The following is a 20,308-nucleotide window of genomic DNA, read 5'->3' as shown; positions in this document are numbered from 1 at the left end:
TAATTATCTTTACAGTGTCCTCGGAACGGCACGGAAACAGTTGGGATTTCTCAATGGTGACTGATGATTTTCTCTCGCTTTCTCGGGTACAAGAAAATATTTAGTCAGAGAAGGGAGAGCTCATCTGGCCTAAAAGAGAACATTAGACCCCCTTTGCTAGGCCCTTGCATCACAGAACACAGCCGTTTGAGGTCAGAGTGAGTCAGGCTGTGCTCTTCTGTTGACTACCATCGGCATAGTTTTCCAGACATAAAGGCCGCCTAATAAGAGAGTGACTCTAAGCTAACGCAGCAACTCCACTACAGCAGAGACAAATCTCATGGTGGTCTAGCCTTCCTCCGGTTTCAATCAGGTTTTCTTTAAATAGCCTCAACGATTTAACCTTTTTTTTTTTTACATTTCTTTTAAGTTACTGCCTTAATGACCTGACTGGTGTTGCATATGAGAGAGAAAGAAAGAGCGCAAGAGAGAGCACGAGAAAGAAAAAGAGGGGGGAAACATTGGACTTGAGGTCAGCTGAGGATGCCTGGGTGTGTTTTTAAAAAGAACGTCCCACCATACCAGACGGGTCTCCGGTGCGAATGGGAAAGCTGTCATTCAGCCTCCCCACGTCAACTAGCTTAGGGGGTGCCCCCCCCCCCTCCTCACCAGATATACATCTGGATGAATATCTGGTGAATTTAAGTCAGGATCAAATCAAACTTAAATTGTCACATGCGCTTACTTATAAGCCCTTAACCAACAGTGCAGATCAAGAAGAGTTAAGAAAATATTGACCAAATAAACTAAAGTAAAAATAATAAAAACACAGTAACATAACAATAACAAGGCTATATACAGGGGGTACGGGTAGGTACAGAGTCCATGTGCGGGGGTACAGGTTAAAGGTAATTTGTACATGTAGGTAGGGGTGAAGTGGCTATGCATAGATAATAAACAACGAGTAGTAGCAGTGTACAAAACAAATGGAGGCGGAGGGGGTCAATGTAATAGTCCGGTGGCCATTTGATACATTGTTCAGCAGTCTTATGGCTTGGGGATCATGGCTGAGGTTGAGTTGGACTGGCTGGACTGGGTGGACTGGGTGGACTGGGTGGACTGGCTAGACTGGGTGGACTGGCTGGTGGGAACTGGTGCCCTTCCCACCCACCTGGCAAAACTCCCCAAACTCCTCACACACTGTGTACACACATTCTCCTTCATCAATACCATGGCCCCAACCCCCAAGGCAAACACTCCATCCTATAACCTCCCCTGATCTCTACAGATAGAATTGACAGCGTCCGTCTGTGCTCCTACCCAGGCCTCTCAGTGTCCTTGCAGTGTACTTACTCTATACAGCCACAACCCTCTCCATCCAGTCTAGTCCAGTCTCAACTCTGGATGCTTTCAAGAGCCATTCAGGGAGTTGAGTGGTGAGCCTTCTATTTTCCACCTCCCTGTGTATTTTTGGAAAGGTTGTTTTCAACACCGTCCCTCTCCCTTCCCTCCCCACCTGCTCCTCCACCCATTTGGGAAGCTAAATCCTAAACAGCTGGTAGCATCCTGTTTTCCTTCTGGAGGCACTTCATTTAGCCGGGTGGAAACAGAGTAGAATACACCTTCAATGATACCACCACTGGTGGAGCAAATTTGTAGCATTCAATTAGAATGCAATGCTATTCTAAAGTAGCTTTCAATGCTATTCTGTGTGCTAAAGTAGCTTTCAATGCTATTCTGTGTGCTAAAGTAGATTTCAATGCTATTCTGTGTGCTAAAGTAGCTTTCAATGCTATTCTGTGTGCTAAAGTAGCTTTCAATGCTATTCTGTGTACTAAAGTAGCTTTCAATGCTATTCTGTGTGCTAAAGTAGCTTTCAAAGCTATTCTGTGTGCTAAAGTAGCTTTCAAAGCTATTCTGTGTGCTAAAGTAGCTTTCAATGCCATTCTGTGTAGTAAAACAGGTTTCAATGCATTTAACGGTAAGGTCTACACTTGTATTCAGCGCATGTGACAAAGTTTGATTTGATTTCTGTGCAGCAAAGCAGGTTTCAATGCAGTGCAGTGCAGTAAAGCAGGTTTCAATGCAGTGCCGTGCAGTAAAGCAGGTTTCAATGCAGTGCAGTGCAGTAAAGCAGGTTTCAATGCAGTGCAGTACAGTAAAGCAGGTTTCAATGCAGTGCAGTAAAGCAGGTTTCAATGCAGTGCAGTGCAGCAAAGCAGGTTTCAATGCAGTGCAGTAAAGCAGGTTTCAATGCAGTGTAGTACAGTAAAGCAGGTTTCAATGCAGTGCAGTGCAGTAAAGCAGGTTTCAATGCAGTGCAGTGCAGTAAAGCAGGTTTCAATGCAGTGCAGTGCAGTAAAGCAGGTTTCAATGCAGTGCAGCACAGTAAAGCAGGTTTCAATGCAGTGCAGTAGGTTTCAATGCAGTGCAGCAGGTTTCAATGCAGTAGGTTTCAATGCTGTGCAGCAGGTTTTAATGCTGTGCAGTGCAGCAGGTTTCAGTGCAGTGCATTAAAGCATGTTTCAATGCAGTGCTGTGCAGTAAAGCAGGTTTCAATGCAGTGCAGTAAAGCAGGTTTCAATGCAGTGCAGTAGGTTTCAATGCAGTGCAGTAGGTTTCAATGCAGTGCAGCAGGTTTCAATGCTGTGCAGCAGGTTTTAATGCTGTGCAGTAGGTTTCAGTGCAGTGCAGTGCATTAAAGCATGTTTCAATGCAGTGCCGTGCAGTAAAGCAGGTTTCAATGCAGTGCAGTGCATTAAAGCAGGTTTCAATGCAGTAAAGCAGGTTTCAATGCAGTGCAGTAAAGCAGGTTTCAATGCAGTGCAGTAAAGCAGGTTTCAATGCAGCACAGTGCAGTAAAGCAGGTTTCAATGCAGTAAAGCAGGTTTCAGTGCAGTAGGTTTCAATGCTGTGCAGCAGGTTTTAATGCTGTGCAGTGCAGCAGGTTTCAGTGCAGTGCAGTGTGGTGCAGCAGGGTTCAGTGCAGTGCAGTAGGTTTCAGTGCTGTGCAGCAGGTTTTAATGCTGTGCAGTGCAGCAGGTTTCAGTGCAGTGCAGTGTGGTGCAGCAGGTTTCAGTGCAGTGCAGTAGGTTTCAGTGCAGTGCAGTGCAGCGAAGCAGGTTTCAATGTTATTCTGTGTGATAACAAGGAATAGTAGGGAGAAAATAGGGACCGAGGGAGAGGGCGTGAGGACTCCTTTGGCCTTCAGTGACAATGTAAGGCTATAAACTACCATTTCCCCCCCCTCCTGTCCTCCCCCCTCTGCATGTGGGATATGGAGAGCGGAAGAGAGAGAGACACCAGAGAAAAGGAGTTCAAGGATAGCTCTCTATAGCTCCTGATTGACTAGGTACATTATAGGCCATTTGTTTGAGCATCAAACCGCTGACGCCTTGTCAGAGGCAAGGACAAGGTGAACTTGGTGGTAGAGACAACTGACAGGCTTAAATCTGAATGTAACAAGGAGCCTGTGTGCGCGTGTGTGATATATAAACATCTACGCAGATGTGTGTGTGTGTGTGTGTGAGACATGGCTTACGTCAGGGTACTCTTTTAGAGGCACAAAGAGCTTCTCCTGCAGATGAATGATTGGTCCCAGGGCCTCGGGTAATTCCAGAGGCTGTTTGTCTATAGGTCCGTTGGCTGTGTCGTTGTACATGTCTTTCCTGACTCTGTTGATCTCTGAAACACACCAGCACAGACAACACACGGTTAGAGGAGTGGATTCACAATTACCCCACTCTGTTGATCTCTGAAACACACCAGCACAGACAACACACGGTTAGAGGAGTGGATGCAATTACCCACAACAACAAAAACACACTTGAAAGGCTATGGAAAAGTCAAGACAACGGCACTAGACACAAAACTAAGCAAATGGGTACGAATCGGAGTGAAATGGCACACAGATGGGTAGAAATGGTAGGATCAACTGTAAGCTTCCCCAAACATGAAACTCATGAACCGCCTATGGTCTTTATCATAACACCCATTAACAGAATTCTTAAGTGTGCAAACAGCAGATCATGTGGAAAATAAACCAATAAATAACGGGAAATGAAACGCCCGTCCAACCGATTCATTCTGGCCACAGCCGTGCGTTGAAGTGGTCGCTGGTGGCTGGTCTAGTCAAATAGTGTGTTGGGGGCAGGAGCAGAGAGAGGGCGCATAGGACAGTGGGAGCGAGCTAATCGTTCAGCTCAGATCCGAGATCCGCCTGTCAGATAAAACAACAGACGAGGCAATGCAGTCAGTTGACCTCCAGGGGGCGTGTTGAGAGAAGGAGTTCATATATAAAAAGATATATTTTAAAAATAGACCGATAAGTCTTTTACAGATGCATTCGTAACAGCGTTTAATCCACCAAAAAGGACAGCTTTAAGATCCAATATAATCATTGGTCCTGAAGAGGGCCGTTCTTTACATGGCTATAAGTCCATCTTGCCTTGGCGCTACAGCAAGACGGGACACTACCCCCCAACGCAACTACACCAGTCGGAGGAGAGAACTACTACTAACGGTTACTACTTCTATGGTGAGCGCCGAGTAGATAGAAGCTTGCCAGCTCAAGTGCCAAAAATGCACACTGGCCACATACTGTTTACGAGAAGTGTCATGGTAGGGTGTCAAGTGTTTGTTTTTTAAATTTTACCTTTATTTAACTAGGCAAGTCAATTAAGAACAAATTCTTATTTTCAATGATGGCCTAGGAACAGTGAGTTAACTGCCTTGTTCAGGGGCAGAACGACAGATTTGTACCATGTCAGCTCGGGGATTTGAACTCTCAACCTTTCGGTTACTAGTCCAATGCTCTAACCACTAGGCTACCCTGCCATGGTAGGGTGTCAAGTGTCTGGACAAACATTGGACGCTATGCCTAAATGTAAAGCAAGCATCATGCATCATGTTACCGGGCCTTTAGTGAAGCCAGCGAAATCTAGTGTGTTATATTTGCTCTTTGTGAAGGGTATTCCTCAAGCTCTGTCATTGAAATGTTTTCAGAGACACTAAAAAAGAACAGGAAGTTACGAAGTAGCGCTCATAGTTACATTTTGATGTGTGGGTTTCATTGTCAGGGACTGGTCCAAATTCAAGTTTCACCAGACTCATTTCCATGACGACTGCTAGCTAGCTAGCCAGCTAACTACCCAGCTAGCAATGAGGAATCTGACCAGAAGCGGCCCTCTTCCAGGGGACAGGAACTGATTGAAGCGGCCCGGAATCGGGTGTCGGACTCGGCCCTGAATCAAAATGAATGACAGCCCAGAATCGGCCCAAATACGTCGGGTCGTTTTCGTCTACCGGAATTCAGCCAGCATCCTCCCAGAAGCCCGATGCAAATTTAAATAAATGTATACAAAACGACCAGATTTAGTCACTTTAAATTTTACAATTATACATTTTAGGCATACAAATTATACTCATCCACCAAAAAAAGGAAACTGTACACCTGGTGACTGCATTCACACCCGCCACAGGAGTCGCTACAGCGCAATGGGACTAGGAAATCCCGGGCCGTACCCTCCTCTAACGACACTGGACTAATTGTGTGGCGCCTCATGGGTCTCCCGGTTGCGGCCAGCACGGGTATCGACCCAGCATCTGGAGCAAGTTTCAATGTCTTAGACCGCTGCGCCACTTGGGAGGCTCCATTCAAAGTTAATGCTTATCAATTGCCTTGCACAAAGTATAAAATACTACTTAAAACAGGACTCTTAAAGATTTATGTAAATGTTAATTGTATTTCTTTAGCACAGAAACAATGATAAAATATGGAAAAATAAATCATGAAATGTTAATTATATAAAGCAGCCCAAGAAATACATTTGGGCCAGATAACTCTCACCGGAATCGGCCCGAGCTCAATCCCCACATTCTAGCCATAAGTAATACTGCCTAATCAGCCGCGTGCCCCAACTCTCAGCCAGATCCACTGTGCTAGCTGGGTAGCTGTGTGAGCGTACCTGACACCGTTCACTGAGAATCAGTGCTAATCCAGGATCCTTGGAATGTCCCTACGCTAAAGGTTTACGGTAACCATTAAGTGTCAACTTGAATGAGGTAGGGACACAAAGACTGTTCACTGGTGCAACGCTTGGGGCGAGAGGCAGCGCTGTGCCAGCAGCGAATTTTGTGATTGATGTTTTTACTTTCAAGTAACAACTATCAGAATTCAGTGGCTAAAGCCCCTACAAAATCGATGAGAAAACAGCTAAAAACCAATTAATTGAAAATGTGTCCTGTCGTTGTTTTTCAGCTGGCTAGTATGAGGCAGCTCAGTCTTCAGAGCCTAGGCACATTTTTCTTGAATCAAAACAGTTTATCCTCCTTTCATTAGAGTAACAGTTTTTCCATAAAAAAACAGGCAGATATATCAGCTGTTTGTGAATATTTCCATTCTAAAATCCCATATCGGTCGGGCTCTATGGACAACCATTGGAAAGCAGCATGACCACTCTTCCAATGTCCGGCCCTGACTGACACACACTTCTCCATTGGGCCCCAACCACCCTTCTTATTGCCCCCAATAAAATGTTGAGGTAAAAACCAAAACAGCACCTTGGTAGGCGGTTAAGCAGAACATTGAGTTCATTTCAGACCAATGGAGGTGAGGGAGAGTCTTGAAATCACCACAAATGTTGAGGCTGATTCAGAAAACTTTAATGTCCTGAGAGGCAATGAATCTTGCAGAAGTCATTAAACATAACATCTAAACATGTATAATAAATAGCTAAGGAAACAAATAGGCAGAGTGCAGTTTCACAGTGTAACTGGATATTGGTGCAACATATTGTTAAGTTGCAGAATTGCATTTAGAGTAAAAGAGAACTTGGCCCTATTTTTTGGAGGGTCTGAAGAGTCACCCACTATTTCATTAGCCTTCTAGAGGGCTCTGCCCAGGTAGAGAGATGATAGTTCTTGCTGTTGCTGACTATATGCCCTGACTATCTTGTCAAACATATTTTTCTGTGCAACCTTGATATTCCCAAACAAGCAGGTCAAGCAGTAGGACAGAATGCTCTCAATGAACCATTTATAATAGAGAACCATGATGGTTAGATCAGCAATAAAAAAAGTGCAGTTTCCGTAGGAAATACAGTCCGTTGGTCTTTCTTAAAAATAGCACCAGTACAGTGATCCCAGGACAGCTTGCTGTCAATGACTAGCCCAAGGTATTTGTACTCCTCCACTATTGGAATGAGCTCACCTTCTTTCAGTGATGGTGTGTTCATGGTGTGTTCATGGTGTGTTCATGGTGTGTTCATGGTGTGTTCATGGTAGTGTTCATGGTGTGTTCATGGTGTGTTCATGGTGTGTTCATGGTAGTGTTCATGGTGTGTTCATGGTGTGTTCATGGTGTGTTCATGGTGTGTTCATGGTGTGTTCATGGTAGTGTTCATGGTAGTGTTCATGGTCATGGTAGTGTTCATGGTAGTGTTCATGGTGTGTTCATGGTAGTGTGTTCATGGTAGTGTTCATGGTAGTGTTCATGGTAGTGTTCATGGTAGTGTTCATGGTAGTGTTCATAGTGGTGTTCATGGTGTGTTCATGGTGTGTTCATGGTGTGTTCATGGTAGTGTTCATGGTGTGTTCATGGTAGTGTTCATGGTGTGTAGTGTTCATGGTAGTGTTCATGGTGTGTTCATGGTAGTGTTGTGTTCATGGTGTGTTCATGGTGTGTTCATGGTGTGTTCATGGTAGTGTTCATGGTGTGTTCATGGTAGTGTTCATGGTGTGTTCATGGTGTGTTCCATGTCCTTAGTTTGTTTTCTGTATTTAATATATAATATAATATTTATAATATTTAATATTAGACTCACACCAGACAGTAAAATCGTTCAGAGCAGATCCGTGCTCCGTCTCGTCCCCTGAAGGCTGAGGGAACAGAGGCCATCTGAGGGAGAGGGGTGGAAGGAAACCTATCTGGGGTGGGCCTCAAAAAGCCTCTGCATGAGAATACTCTATGTCAATACCTGACCCCGAATGACAGGGGAGGGAAAAATCACCTCTACAGCATAACTAACCTTCACTGCGAACACCAAAAACCACAGACGAGTGCACCAACTTCTACTTTGTTATGTTTTCATTTTTATCCCGACAAGGGACTGACAGGTTGTAATCGATGAGGTTTAACACACACACACAATCAAATGCGGTTAGGCACATCTGGCATGCAGCTGGGTAGAATCTCTACAGTGGAAAGCATCTGGGGGATGCACAGGGTGGGGCTGGATACACACACACACACATAACCCAACCTTCCATTACAACATAAACTTCACTCCTCCATGGGTCACAGAGTGTGCCGGCCCAGGTCAGACCGCTGAGATCACATCACTCCTCCCCATTAGCATGACTTTGTGAAGAATCTATTCATCTGTCGATATATTAATGGGGGGAGGCGGAACTGATAAGTGGCTAGGTCCCTCCCTGGAAGGAGGACAGCTTCTTAGGTCAGGCCAAATGAAATCAGCAGTTCAATGTTGAACAATTAATCATTGGCCTGGCCTTTGTTGAACTGTCCAATTGTCTCCCAGATTTGTTGGCGTGAGGAAGGGATTCAGTATACATATAATACATACAGTACCAGTCAAGTTGACATCTACTCATCCGAGAGTTTCTTTATTTTTACTATTTTCTACATTGTAGAATAATAGTGAAGACAATTTGTGGAATTGATTTCCTTTGTAAGTCAATCAGTTGTGATGTGACAAGGTAGGGGTGATTTACAAAAGACAGCCCTATTTGGTAAAAGACCAAGTCCATATTACGGCAAGAACAGCTGAAATAAGCAAAGAGAGAAACGACAGTCCATCATTACTGTATGACATGAAGGTCAGTCAATGTTAGTGCTGGGCAGTATACCGTAATTTACTACACACACACACACACACACACACACACACGTATTTATGCATTTGAGTTTTTACTTTACCATCTAACGGTATTTTAATGTTTTGCTTGTTAAATGTGATACGCCTTGTGTAACGTCCATTTTTATAGTTTACTCTGCTACTTGAGTCATCTCTCTCTCCACGCCACTTTCCACACAGACCTAGTCCCTCCCCCCGTCACTCAAGGAGCGCATTTGTTGTTGCTTGACCACGAGACACTTGCGTTCCGTCTGCATGACCAATGCAGCACATGCAACAATGTTGATGACAACAATGTTGTTTTCACTTTGATAACAACAAGCGTTCTATAATTACAATATTAGTTTGTGTTTCTTACATCTGCAGCAATCTAGTTTGTATTTTCTCAGCAAGTTGAGCTAAATCATGTTAGCCACTAATGCTAATCTCTAGTTAGTACTTTTATTAGCTAGCTGAGACAGAGCAAACGTAGCTGGCTAGCTAATAAAAGTATTGAGTCAGAGCAAACGTAGCTGGCTAGCTAATAAAAGTACTGAGTCAGAGCAAACGTAGCTGGCTAGCTAATAAAAGTACTGAGTCAGAGCAAACGTAGCTGGCTAATACAGGTACTGGTGGAGGCTTCAAAATCAGCATGGTTGTTTGTGCAACAGTATCTTCTATATCAAAGAGGAATAGGCGAAGCATGAATATGTTGGCTATATGAATAAAGATTTAACGTAGCCAAAGATTATAGGGTCCCCTAGGAAACACTACACATCACTTGTGACCTGGCCAAGATAAAGCAAAGCAGTTGACACATATAATAACAGAGTTACACATGGAGTAAAACAAACATACAGTCAATAATACAGTAGAAAAATAAGTCTATATGCAATGTGAGAAAATGAGGTGAGATAAGAGAGGTAAAGGCAATAAATAGGCCATGGTGGCGAAGTAAATACAATATAGCAATTAAACACTGGAATGGTTGATTTGACAGTAGATGAGTGTGCAAAGTAGAACTACTGGGGTGCAAAGGAGCAAAATAAATAAATACAGTAGGGGAAGAGGTAGTTGTTTGGGCTATTTATAGATGGGCTATGTACAGATGCAGTGATCTGTGAGCTGCTCTGACAGCTGGTGCTTAAAGCTAGTGAGGGAGATAAGCGTTTCCAGTTTGAGATTTTTGTAGTTCGTTCCAGTCATTGGCAGCAGAGAACTGGAAGGAGAGGCGACCAAAGGAGGAATTGGCTTTGGGGGTGACAAGTGAGATATACCTGCTGGAGCGCGTGCTACAGGTGGGTGCTGCTATGGTGACCAGCGAGCTGAGATAAGGGGGGACTTTACCTAGCAGGGTCTTGTAGATGACCTGGAGCCAGTGGGTTTGGCGACGAATAGGAAGCGAGGGCCAGCCAACGAGAGTGTACAGTTCGCAGTGGTGGGTAGTATATGGGGCTTTGGTGACAAAACGGATGGCACTGTGATAGACTGCATCCAGTATGCTGAGTAGAGTGTTGGGGGCTATTTTGTAAATGACATCGCCAAAGTCGGGGATGGGTAAGATGGTCATTTTTACGAGTTTTCCTACCCTGTCGCAATATCTGGTCAATGGCATTTTCATTCGTTATGATTTTAGGTTGAAGTTGAACAGTATAAAACAATCAAAATGGAGAAAGATCCATTGAAATAATTTTAAATATATATGTATGTGTTGCCACACTAGGGTCACATATTACTCAAAGCAAATGTAGAACTTTTATTAAATCAAAAACATAAAATACCATCAACAATTTGAAAAACACCATATGATATATTTTGGCCATATCGCCCTAGTCAATGTGGAACATTTTAAGAACCTTGAAAGTTTCTTCAAGTGCAGTTGCAAAAACCATCAAGCACTATGATAAAACTGGCTCTCATGAGGACCACCACAGGAAGACCCAGAGTTACCTCTGCTAAAGAGGATAAGTTCATTAGAGTTAACTGCACCTCAGATTGCAGCCCAAATAAATACTTCATAGGGTTCAAGTAACAGACACATCAACAGATCAGAGGAGACTGTGAATCAGGCCTTCATGGTTGAATTGATGCAAAGAAACCCATACTAAAGGACACCAATAAGAAGAGACTTGCTTGGGCCAAGAAACACGAGCAATTGACAGACCGGTGAAAATCTGTCCTTTTGATCTGATGAGTCCAAATTTGAGATTTTTGGTTTTAAACAGTGTCTTTGTAAGACACAGAGTAGGTGAACAGATGATCTCCGCATGTGTGGTTCCCACCGTGAAGCATGGAGGAGATGGTGTGATGTGTGGGGGTGCTTTCCTGGTGACACTGTGTTTTATTTAGAATTCAAGGCACACCTCCACAATCCACCCAATTGAGAAGGTTTGGGATGTGTTGAACCGCAGAGTGAAGGAAAAGCAGCCAACAAGTAATCAGCACATCCTTCAAGACTGCTGGAAAAGCATTCCAGGTGAAGCTGGTTGAGAGAATGTCAAGACTGTGCAAAGCTGTCATCAAGGCAAAGGGTGGCTATATTGAATAATCTAAATATATATTTTGATTTGTTTAACACTTTGGGTTACTACATGATTCCATATGTGTCATTTCATAGTTTTGATGTCTTCACTACTATTCTACAATGTTGAAAATAGTAACAATGAAAAACCCTTGAATGAGTAGGTGTCTAAACTTTTGACTGGTACTGTATATATGGTGTAATGTATTGGGCCCCTATAGATCATAACATCTGGGTAGTGTTCATTTGGAACCAAATGGAACAAACCTGACATCAAGGAGGGGCATATCTGAATCTATCCAATAAGAAACCCTAAATTGTATTTTTTCTGTTGCAAACTATTTAGCTACATTGCGACCTACTGAGCACGATCTTGGGCTGGGGACCAGGGGGCGGGCTGGGGACCAGGGGGCGGGCTGGGGACCAGGGGAGACGGGCTGGGGAACAGGGGAGACGGGCTGGGGACCAGGGGAGACGGGCTGGGGAGACGGGCTGGGGACCAGGGGAGACGGGGGGACCAGGGGAGACGGGCTGGGGACCAGGGGAGACGGGCTGGGGGGACGGGCTGGGGACCAGGGGGGACGGGGGGGATGGGCTGGGGACCAGGGGGGGACGGGCTGGGGACCAGGGGGAAGGTCTTGGGCTGGGAACAGAGTGGTGGTGAAGTACTAAAAAGGTAAGGGACTTGTAGAAGGGCCAGGCAACAGGTTTCAAAGTCTTAACAACAGGCAACCCACCCAACACAAATTGTAACATTCCTCCCTCTACTCTGGCAAGAACGTTCTCTTTTCATTTCCTGCAAAAATGTCACGTTAAAATAAGAGGCCGGGCCTCCAGCCCAAGACGTGCGCCATTTGACAACATCCAAAATCCTCGTGCCAAAATCCTCGCGCCAAGTCTATTCTGAAACGCAGGGCTCATCTAAAATGATCCCCTGCCTGGGCGATGTCGATTAAATTATTTGTCTTTGTCCACCCTGGAGACGTGTGTCTAGTCAAACGGCAGAGGAGATTTTGAGAGGAACATTCAGTCGGAATGGAAGAGAAAGGAAAGGAAAAGGCTGTCAGTAACACAGGGTAGCACTCAAAGAACTGTGATGGAGCAAATTCAGCTGTTGCAAGTTTCTCTAGGAGTTTCTCCAGTGCTGTTTAACACCCACACACAGAGGCACACCCACACTAGCTAGTACGGTGCCATCAGAAACTATTGACCCCGTGTCTGTAAGGTTAAATCAGGTAGTAATAAGTCTCCCTCCTTCCTTCACCCCCACGTCTCCCGCCCTCCTTCACCCCCACGTCTCCCCACTCAGATTCTGCCTAACCTACCCCTCCCCCCCGTTGTGCCTAGTGCCTAACACACAGTAGGGGATATCAGAGGTCTGCTCTCGACTCCTGATAGGACGGGGACTAAGTAACACTGTCGACCTGAGACAGTCACCGTGATGGAGAGAACACACAGACGACTCCTGACAGCATTTGACGTGAGACTCTTCGCTGTTTCCAAAACTCCCTAGGCCTCAGCTCTCACTCCGCCTTCGGGTTTCTACCACTTTTCTTCTCTCGTTCACAGTTCCAAGAAAATGTCACACTCCCAGGTCTCAGAGCAGACTGCCCTTCTTGAGGTACTACGGTGAAGGCTAGATCCATTTCCACTGTGAAGAGGAAGCTAATGTTAAAGGTCTAAGACCAAACAAGTGAGAGAGGTTTAACAGCATTAGGACAAGGGAGGGCTAGTTAGAATGACAACATACAGACTAATATCCTGCTTGACCAGGACATCAATAACTAGGCCTACATAACCTCCTGACTGTTGACCAGGACATCAATAACTAGACCTACATAACCTCCTGACTGTTGACCAGGACATCAATAACTAGACCTACATAACCTCCTGACTGTTGACCAGGACATCAATAACTAGACCTACATAACCTCCTGACTGTTGACCAGGACATCAATAACTAGACCTACATAACCTCCTGACTGTTGACCAGGACATCAATAACTAGACCTACATAACCTCCTGACTGTTGACCAGGACATCAATAACTAGGCCTACATAACCTCCTGACTGTTGACCAGGACATCAATAACTAGACCTACATAACCTCCTGACTGTTTGACCAGGACATCAATAACTAGACCTACATAACCTCCTGACTGTTGACCAGGACATCAATAACTAGGCCTACATAACCTCCTGACTGTTGACCAGGACATCAATAACTGAGGCCTGAATAACCACCTGACTGTTGACCAGGACATCAATAACTAGGCCTACATAACCTCCTGACTGTTGACCAGGACATCAATAACTAGGCCTACATAACCTCCTGACTGTTGACCAGGACATCAATAACTAGGCCTACATAACCTCCTGACTGTTTGAAAACAACTCCCCTGAGCAGGACAACACAGAACTGGTCAAGCGAAAGCTAAAATCCAGTCAGACTAGAAGTAGCCCTAAATCCTTGGCATTATTTTGTGGGCGCACAACAATGACAGGAAATGTAACGAGCCCAGGATCAGACAAGGACTGTCTGTCTACGCCTGGCTGCCTTCCATTCAAATGTTATATTGAGCCTGAAAAGAGCCACCTCGAAAGGAGAGTGAAGAAACTCAGATGTTTTTGTAGGAGGAGCTGGAGGGGGCTGTGTAGAACACTAGCTGTCTGATCAGTCTGAGGCAGCATGGACCACATAGGCCTATGGAGAAAGGGGACAGCGGTAGTGCTATACTGCATGTACTGGAGAGAGTGACAACACGACAGGCACACACACACACCTGAAGGGACTGACGGCTAGCGTGCCACACTGTCAGTCTGCTTTAGTCCCCCTGTCCTTCTCCATCCCTCCCCCGCTCATTGAGCCGAGCGCTGATGCTTTTCTCCCCCTGCTGTCGTTCGTTCCTAGTAGGCCAATTCCCCACATCACTCAGCAGTAAGAGATCACATTCTCACCCACACATGAACCTAAGGCGAGACAGGAGAGGGAGGATTCCCTCCCCAGGGGTTTTCAGAGCCAGGAAAAGGAGGCTCAGACTGAAGACAAAAGACAAGGAAATGAAAATAGACTGTGCTTTACATGTACATGTGAACACTGAGCATCTAGTAGTGTCTCTATTGACCCAGTGAAAACACAAGTCTAGTCGCAGAGTAAAAGGGTAGGCGAGACAGGAGAGGGAGGATTCAGTCATGGAACGAGTAAAAGGGTAGGCGAGACAGGAGAGGGAGGATTCAGTCATGGAACGAGTAAAAGGGTAGGCGAGACAGGAGAGGGAGGATGATTCAGTCATGGAACGAGTAAAAGGGTAGGCGAGACAGGAGAGGGAGGATTCAGTCATGGAACGAGTAAAAGGGTAGGCGAGACAGGAGAGGGAGGATTCAGTCATGGAACGAGTAAAAGGGTAGGCGAGACAGGAGAGGGAGGATTCAGTCATGGAACGAGTAAAAGGGTAGGCGAGACAGGAGAGGGAGGATTCAGTCATGGAACGAGTAAAAGGGTAGGCGAGACAGGAGAGGGAGGATTCAGTCATGGAACGAGTAAAAGGGTAGGCGAGACAGGAGAGGGAGGATTCAGTCATGGAACGAGTAAAAGGGTAGGCGAGACAGGAGAGGGAGGATTCAGTCATAGAACGAGTAAAAGGGTAGGCGAGACAGGAGAGGGAGGATTCAGTCATGGAAAGCTTATAAAAAGGAGGGAGGGAAGGAGAACATGATTTGTCAGAGGTGCAAAGATGATGACATAAGGCAGCAGTTAAAAACACTGCAAAGCAGCATATGTCTCTAATTCAGTGTTCCCAAACTACGGAGGTGCAGGGGACAGAGTCCCCGCCCCAAAAATAAATAAACATTTATTATTTCAGCAACTCAGTCAGGCTTTCAACTTACTCTTGAAAGCTGTAATATTTGATTGCAATAGGTGCAATTTTGAAATTGGGTAGTGCATCAGTTTTCCTCGTTGTGCCAGTCATTGCAGACCTTAGAGAGCTAGTTATAACTTGGGCCATATCCAGACTCCCCTACAGACTTCTCTTAGTGTTTTACGGTATTACTGGCAAAGGACAAGGAGACGCTAAAAAAAAATGCAAGAAAAGCCCATTGTGTATCTATTATTTATTTTACCTTTAAGAACAAATTCTTATTTTCAATGACGGCCTAGGAACAGTGGGTTAACTGGTCTAGGAACAGTGGGTTAACTGGTCTAGAAACAGTGGGTTAACTGGTCTAGAAACAGTGGGTTAACTGGTCTAGAAACAGTGGGTTAACTGGTCTAGAAACAGTGGGTTAACTGGTCTAGAAACAGTGGGTTAACTGGTCTAGAAACAGTGGGTTAACTGGTCTAGAAACAGTGGGTTAACTGGTCTAGAAACAGTGGGTTAACTGGTTCTAGAAACAGTGGGTTAACTGGTCTAGAAACAGTGGGTTAACTGGTCTAGAAACAGTGGGTTAACTGGTCTAGAAACAGTGGGTTAACTGGTCTAGGAACAGTGGGTTAACTGGTCTAGGAACAGTGGGTTAACTGGTCTAGAAACAGTGGGTTAACTGGTCTAGAAACAGTGGGTTAACTGGTCTAGGAACAGTGGGTTAACTGCCTGTTCAGGGGCAGAACGACAGATTTGTACCTTGTCAGCTCGGGGATTTGAACTTGCAACCTTTCAGTTACTAGTCCAACGCTCTAACCACTAGGCTACCCTGCCGCCCCAATTTTGTTAGAATACTAACAAAATTAGCACAAACTTACAGCGAAATCACAGACGCTGTCAGCTAACTGCTAACGAGCAAAAAATAAACTAAATTTGCAAAGACAGGCAAATTCAGCTCATAAAGTTACAAAAGCATAACGAATGTGGACATTTACAAACAAAAGTGAATGAGAGAAATTGTGCAAATGAACAAGTTGTGATGCATGCTTTTCTGAAGGAGGAGTAGCACGTGTACACGGAACAGAGGAGAGAACAGAGGAAGAGTAGCACGTTTACACGGAACAGAGGAGAGAACAGAGGAAGAGTAGCACGTTTGCACGGAACAGAGGAGAGAACAGAGGAAGAGTAGCACGTTTACACGGAACAGAGGAGAGAACAGAGGAAGAGTAGCACGTTTACACGGAACAGAGGAGAGAACAGAGGAAGAGTAGCACGTTTACACGGAACAGAGGAGAGAACAGAGGAAGAGTAGCACGTTTACACGGAACAGAGGAGAGAACAGAGGAAGAGTAGCATGTGTACCCGGAACAGAGAAGAGAAGAACAGAGGAAGAGTAGCATGTGTACCCGGAACAGAGGAAGAGTAGCATGTGTACCCGGAACAGAGGAAGAGTAGCATGTGTACATGGAACAGAGGAGAGAACAGAGGAAGAGTAGCATGTGTACACAGAACAGAGGAAGAGTAGCATGTGTACACAGAACAGAGGAGAGAACAGAGGAAGAGTAGCATGTGTACCCGGAACAGAGGAAGAGTAGCATGTGTACACAGAACAGAGGAAGAGCAGCATGTGTACACAGAACAGAGGAAGAGTAGCATGTGTACCCAGAACAGAGGAAGAGTAGCATGTGTACCCAGAACAGAGGAAGAGCAGCATGTGTACCCAGAACAGAGGAAGAGCAGCATGTGTACACAGAACAGAGGAAGAGCAGCATGTGTACACGGAACAGAGGAAGAGTAGCATGTGTACATGGAACAGAGGAAGAGTAGCATGTGTACACAGAACAGAGGAAGAGTAGCATGTGTACCCAGAACAGAGGAAGAGTAGCATGTGTACACAGAACAGAGGAAGAGTAGCATGTGTACCCAGAACAGAGGAAGAGCAGCATGTGTACACAGAACAGAGGAAGAGCAGCATGTGTACACAGAACAGAGGAAGAGCAGCATGTGTACACAGAACAGAGGAAGAGCAGCATGTGTACACAGAACAGAGGAAGAGTAGCATGTGTACACGGAACAGAGGAGAAAAGAACAGAGGAAGAGTAGCATGTGTACACAGAACAGAGGAAGAGTAGCATGTGTACACGGAACAGAGGAGAAAAGAACAGAGGAAGAGTAGCATGTGTACACAGAACAGAGGAAGAGTAGCATGTGTACACAGAACAGAGGAAGAGTAGCATGTGTACACGGAACAGAGGAGAAAAGAACAGAGGAAGAGTAGCATGTGTACACAGAACAGAGGAAGAGCAGCATGTGTACACAGAACAGAGGAAGAGTAGCACGTGTACACGGAACAGAGGAAGAGTAGCACGTGTACACGGAACAGAGGAAGAGTAGCACGTGTACACGGAACAGAGGAAGAGTAGCATATGTACATGGAACAGAGGAGAGAAGAACAGAGGAAGAGTAGCATGTGTACACGGAACAGAGGAAGAGTAACACGTTTACATGGAACAGAGGAAGAGTAGCATGTGTACACGGAACAGAGGAAGAGTAGCATGTGTACATGGAACAGAGGAGAGAAGAACAGAGGAAGAGTAGCATGTGTACACGGAACAGAGGAAGAGTAGCATGTGTACATGGAACAGAGGAGAGAAGAACAGAGGAAGAGTAGCATGTGTACACGGAACAGAGGAAGAGTAGCATGTGTACATGGAACAGAGGAGAGAAGAACAGAGGAAGAGTAGCACGTTTACACGGAACAGAGGAGAGAACAGAGGAAGAGTAGCATGTGTACACGGAACAGAGGAAGAGTAGCATGTGTACATGGAACAGAGGAGAGAAGAACAGAGGAAGAGTAGCACGTTTACACGGAACAGAGGAGAGAACAGAGGAAGAGTAGCATGTGTACACAGAACAGAGGAAGAGTAGCATGTGTACCCAGAACAGAGGAAGAGTAGCATGTGTACCCAGAACAGAGGAAGAGTAGCATGTGTACCCAGAACAGAGGAAGAGTAGCATGTGTACCCAGAACAGAGGAAGAGTAGCATGTGTACCCAGAACAGAGGAGAAAAGAACAGAGGAAGAGTAGCATGTGTACACGGAACAGAGGAAGAGTAGCACGTGTACACAGAACAGAGGAGAAAAGAACAGAGGAAGAGTAGCATGTGTACACAGAACAGAGGAAGAGTAGCACGTGTATATGGAACAGAGGAGAGAAGAACAGAGGAAGAGTAACACGTTTACACGGAACAGAGGAAGAGTAGCATGTGTATATGGAACAGAGGAGAGAAGAACAGAGGAAGAGTAGCATGTGTACACGGAACAGAGGAAGAGTAGCACGTGTATATGGAACAGAGGAGAGAAGAACAGAGGAAGAGTAACACGTTTACACGGAACAGAGGAAGAGTAGCACGTGTATATGGAACAGAGGAGAGAAGAACAGAGGAAGAGTAACACGTTTACACGGAACAGAGGAAGAGTAGCATGTGTATATGGAACAGAGGAGAGAAGAACAGAGGAAGAGTAGCATGTGTACACGGAACAGAGGAAGAGTAGCATGTGTACCCAGAACAGAGGAAGAGTAGCATGTGTACCCAGAACAGAGGAAGAGTAGCATGTGTACCCAGAACAGAGGAAGAGTAGCATGTGTACACAGAACAGAGGAAGAGTAGCATGTGTACCCAGAACAGAGGAAGAGTAGCATGTGTACCCAGAACAGAGGAGAAAAGAACAGAGGAAGAGTAGCATGTGTACACGGAACAGAGGAAGAGTAGCACGTGTACACAGAACAGAGGAGAAAAGAACAGAGGAAGAGTAGCACGTTTACACGGAACAGAGGAGAGAACAGAGGAAGAGCAGCATGTGTACACAGAACAGAGGAAGAGTAGCATGTGTACCCAGAACAGAGGAAGAGTAGCATGTGTACCCAGAACAGAGGAAGAGTAGCATGTGTACCCAGAACAGAGGAAGAGTAGCATGTGTACCCAGAACAGAGGAGAAAAGAACAGAGGAAGAGTAGCATGTGTACACGGAACAGAGGAAGAGTAGCACGTGTACACAGAACAGAGGAGAAAAGAACAGAGGAAGAGTAGCATGTGTACACAGAACAGAGGAAGAGTAGCACGTGTATATGGAACAGAGGAGAGAAGAACAGAGGAAGAGTAACACGTTTACACGGAACAGAGGAAGAGTAGCATGTGTATATGGAACAGAGGAGAGAAGAACAGAGGAAGAGTAGCATGTGTACACGGAACAGAGGAAGAGTAGCATGTGTACATGGAACAGAGGAGAGAAGAACAGAGGAAGAGTAGCATGTGTACACAGAACAGAGGAAGAGTAGCATGTGTACCCAGAACAGAGGAAGAGTAGCATGTGTACACAGAACAGAGGAAGAGTAGCATGTGTACACAGAACAGAGGAAGAGCAGCATGTGTACACAGAACAGAGGAAGAGTAGCATGTGTACACAGAACAGAGGAAGAGCAGCATGTGTACACAGAACAGAGGAAGAGCAGCATGTGTACACGGAACAGAGGAAGAGTAGCATGTGTACACAGAACAGAGGAAGAGCAGCATGTGTACCCAGAACAGAGGAAGAGTAGCATGTGTACACAGAACAGAGGAAGAGCAGCATGTGTACACAGAACAGAGGAAGAGCAGCATGTGTACACAGAACAGAGGAGAAATGTCAGAAGCACAGGTAAAAATAAAAATGGCAGCTGTAGAGACAACTCACCCAGATCTCTGACTTCTGGCAGAAAGCCATTCTAAGATACCTGATGGCAAACCTTAAGTAGTGAAATGCATAAAAGTGTAACTTCATCACCTCATGTGCACAGCACAACAGAGACTCAACGATAGACACAGAAACCTATGAACTCATCAGCTCCCGCCGTCTCCCACTGTGCTGTTTTCAAACAAACACATTTCTGGCTCAACTGGGGAACTACAAAAATCTTAATAATGTTAAATAATGTGACAGGTGAAATTAATAATGCAATCTGCTTTATCTTCTACCATATTACACAAGTTGCCTGCAGGTCTTAACTTAAAACGTATCTACACATGAAAAACCATCATGACATTTCCCAA

The 20,308-nt window shown here is 45.2% G+C and overlaps 1 protein-coding gene across 6 annotated transcripts in view; it reads right to left on the bottom strand.

Moving 5' to 3' along the window:
• Window positions 1–20,308, bottom strand: part of LOC112262066 (protein quaking-A) — a 147,300-nt gene that overhangs the window by 89,137 nt on the left and 37,855 nt on the right. For all 6 annotated transcript variants that reach the window (XM_042330170.1, XM_042330173.1, XM_042330169.1 and 3 more), the window contains exon 2: window positions 3,521–3,663. In XM_042330170.1, coding sequence (XP_042186104.1) covers window positions 3,521–3,663 — 143 coding nt within the window. The remainder of the gene's footprint in view (window positions 1–3,520; window positions 3,664–20,308) is intronic.

The sequence above is a fragment of the Oncorhynchus tshawytscha genome, linkage group LG11 (assembly GCF_018296145.1).
Source record: "Oncorhynchus tshawytscha isolate Ot180627B linkage group LG11, Otsh_v2.0, whole genome shotgun sequence".
In the NCBI taxonomy this organism is placed as follows: Eukaryota; Metazoa; Chordata; class Actinopteri; order Salmoniformes; family Salmonidae; genus Oncorhynchus; species Oncorhynchus tshawytscha.
Note: the sequence above shows the minus strand (reverse complement) of the source record. Positions and strands in the feature narration are given on the sequence as shown.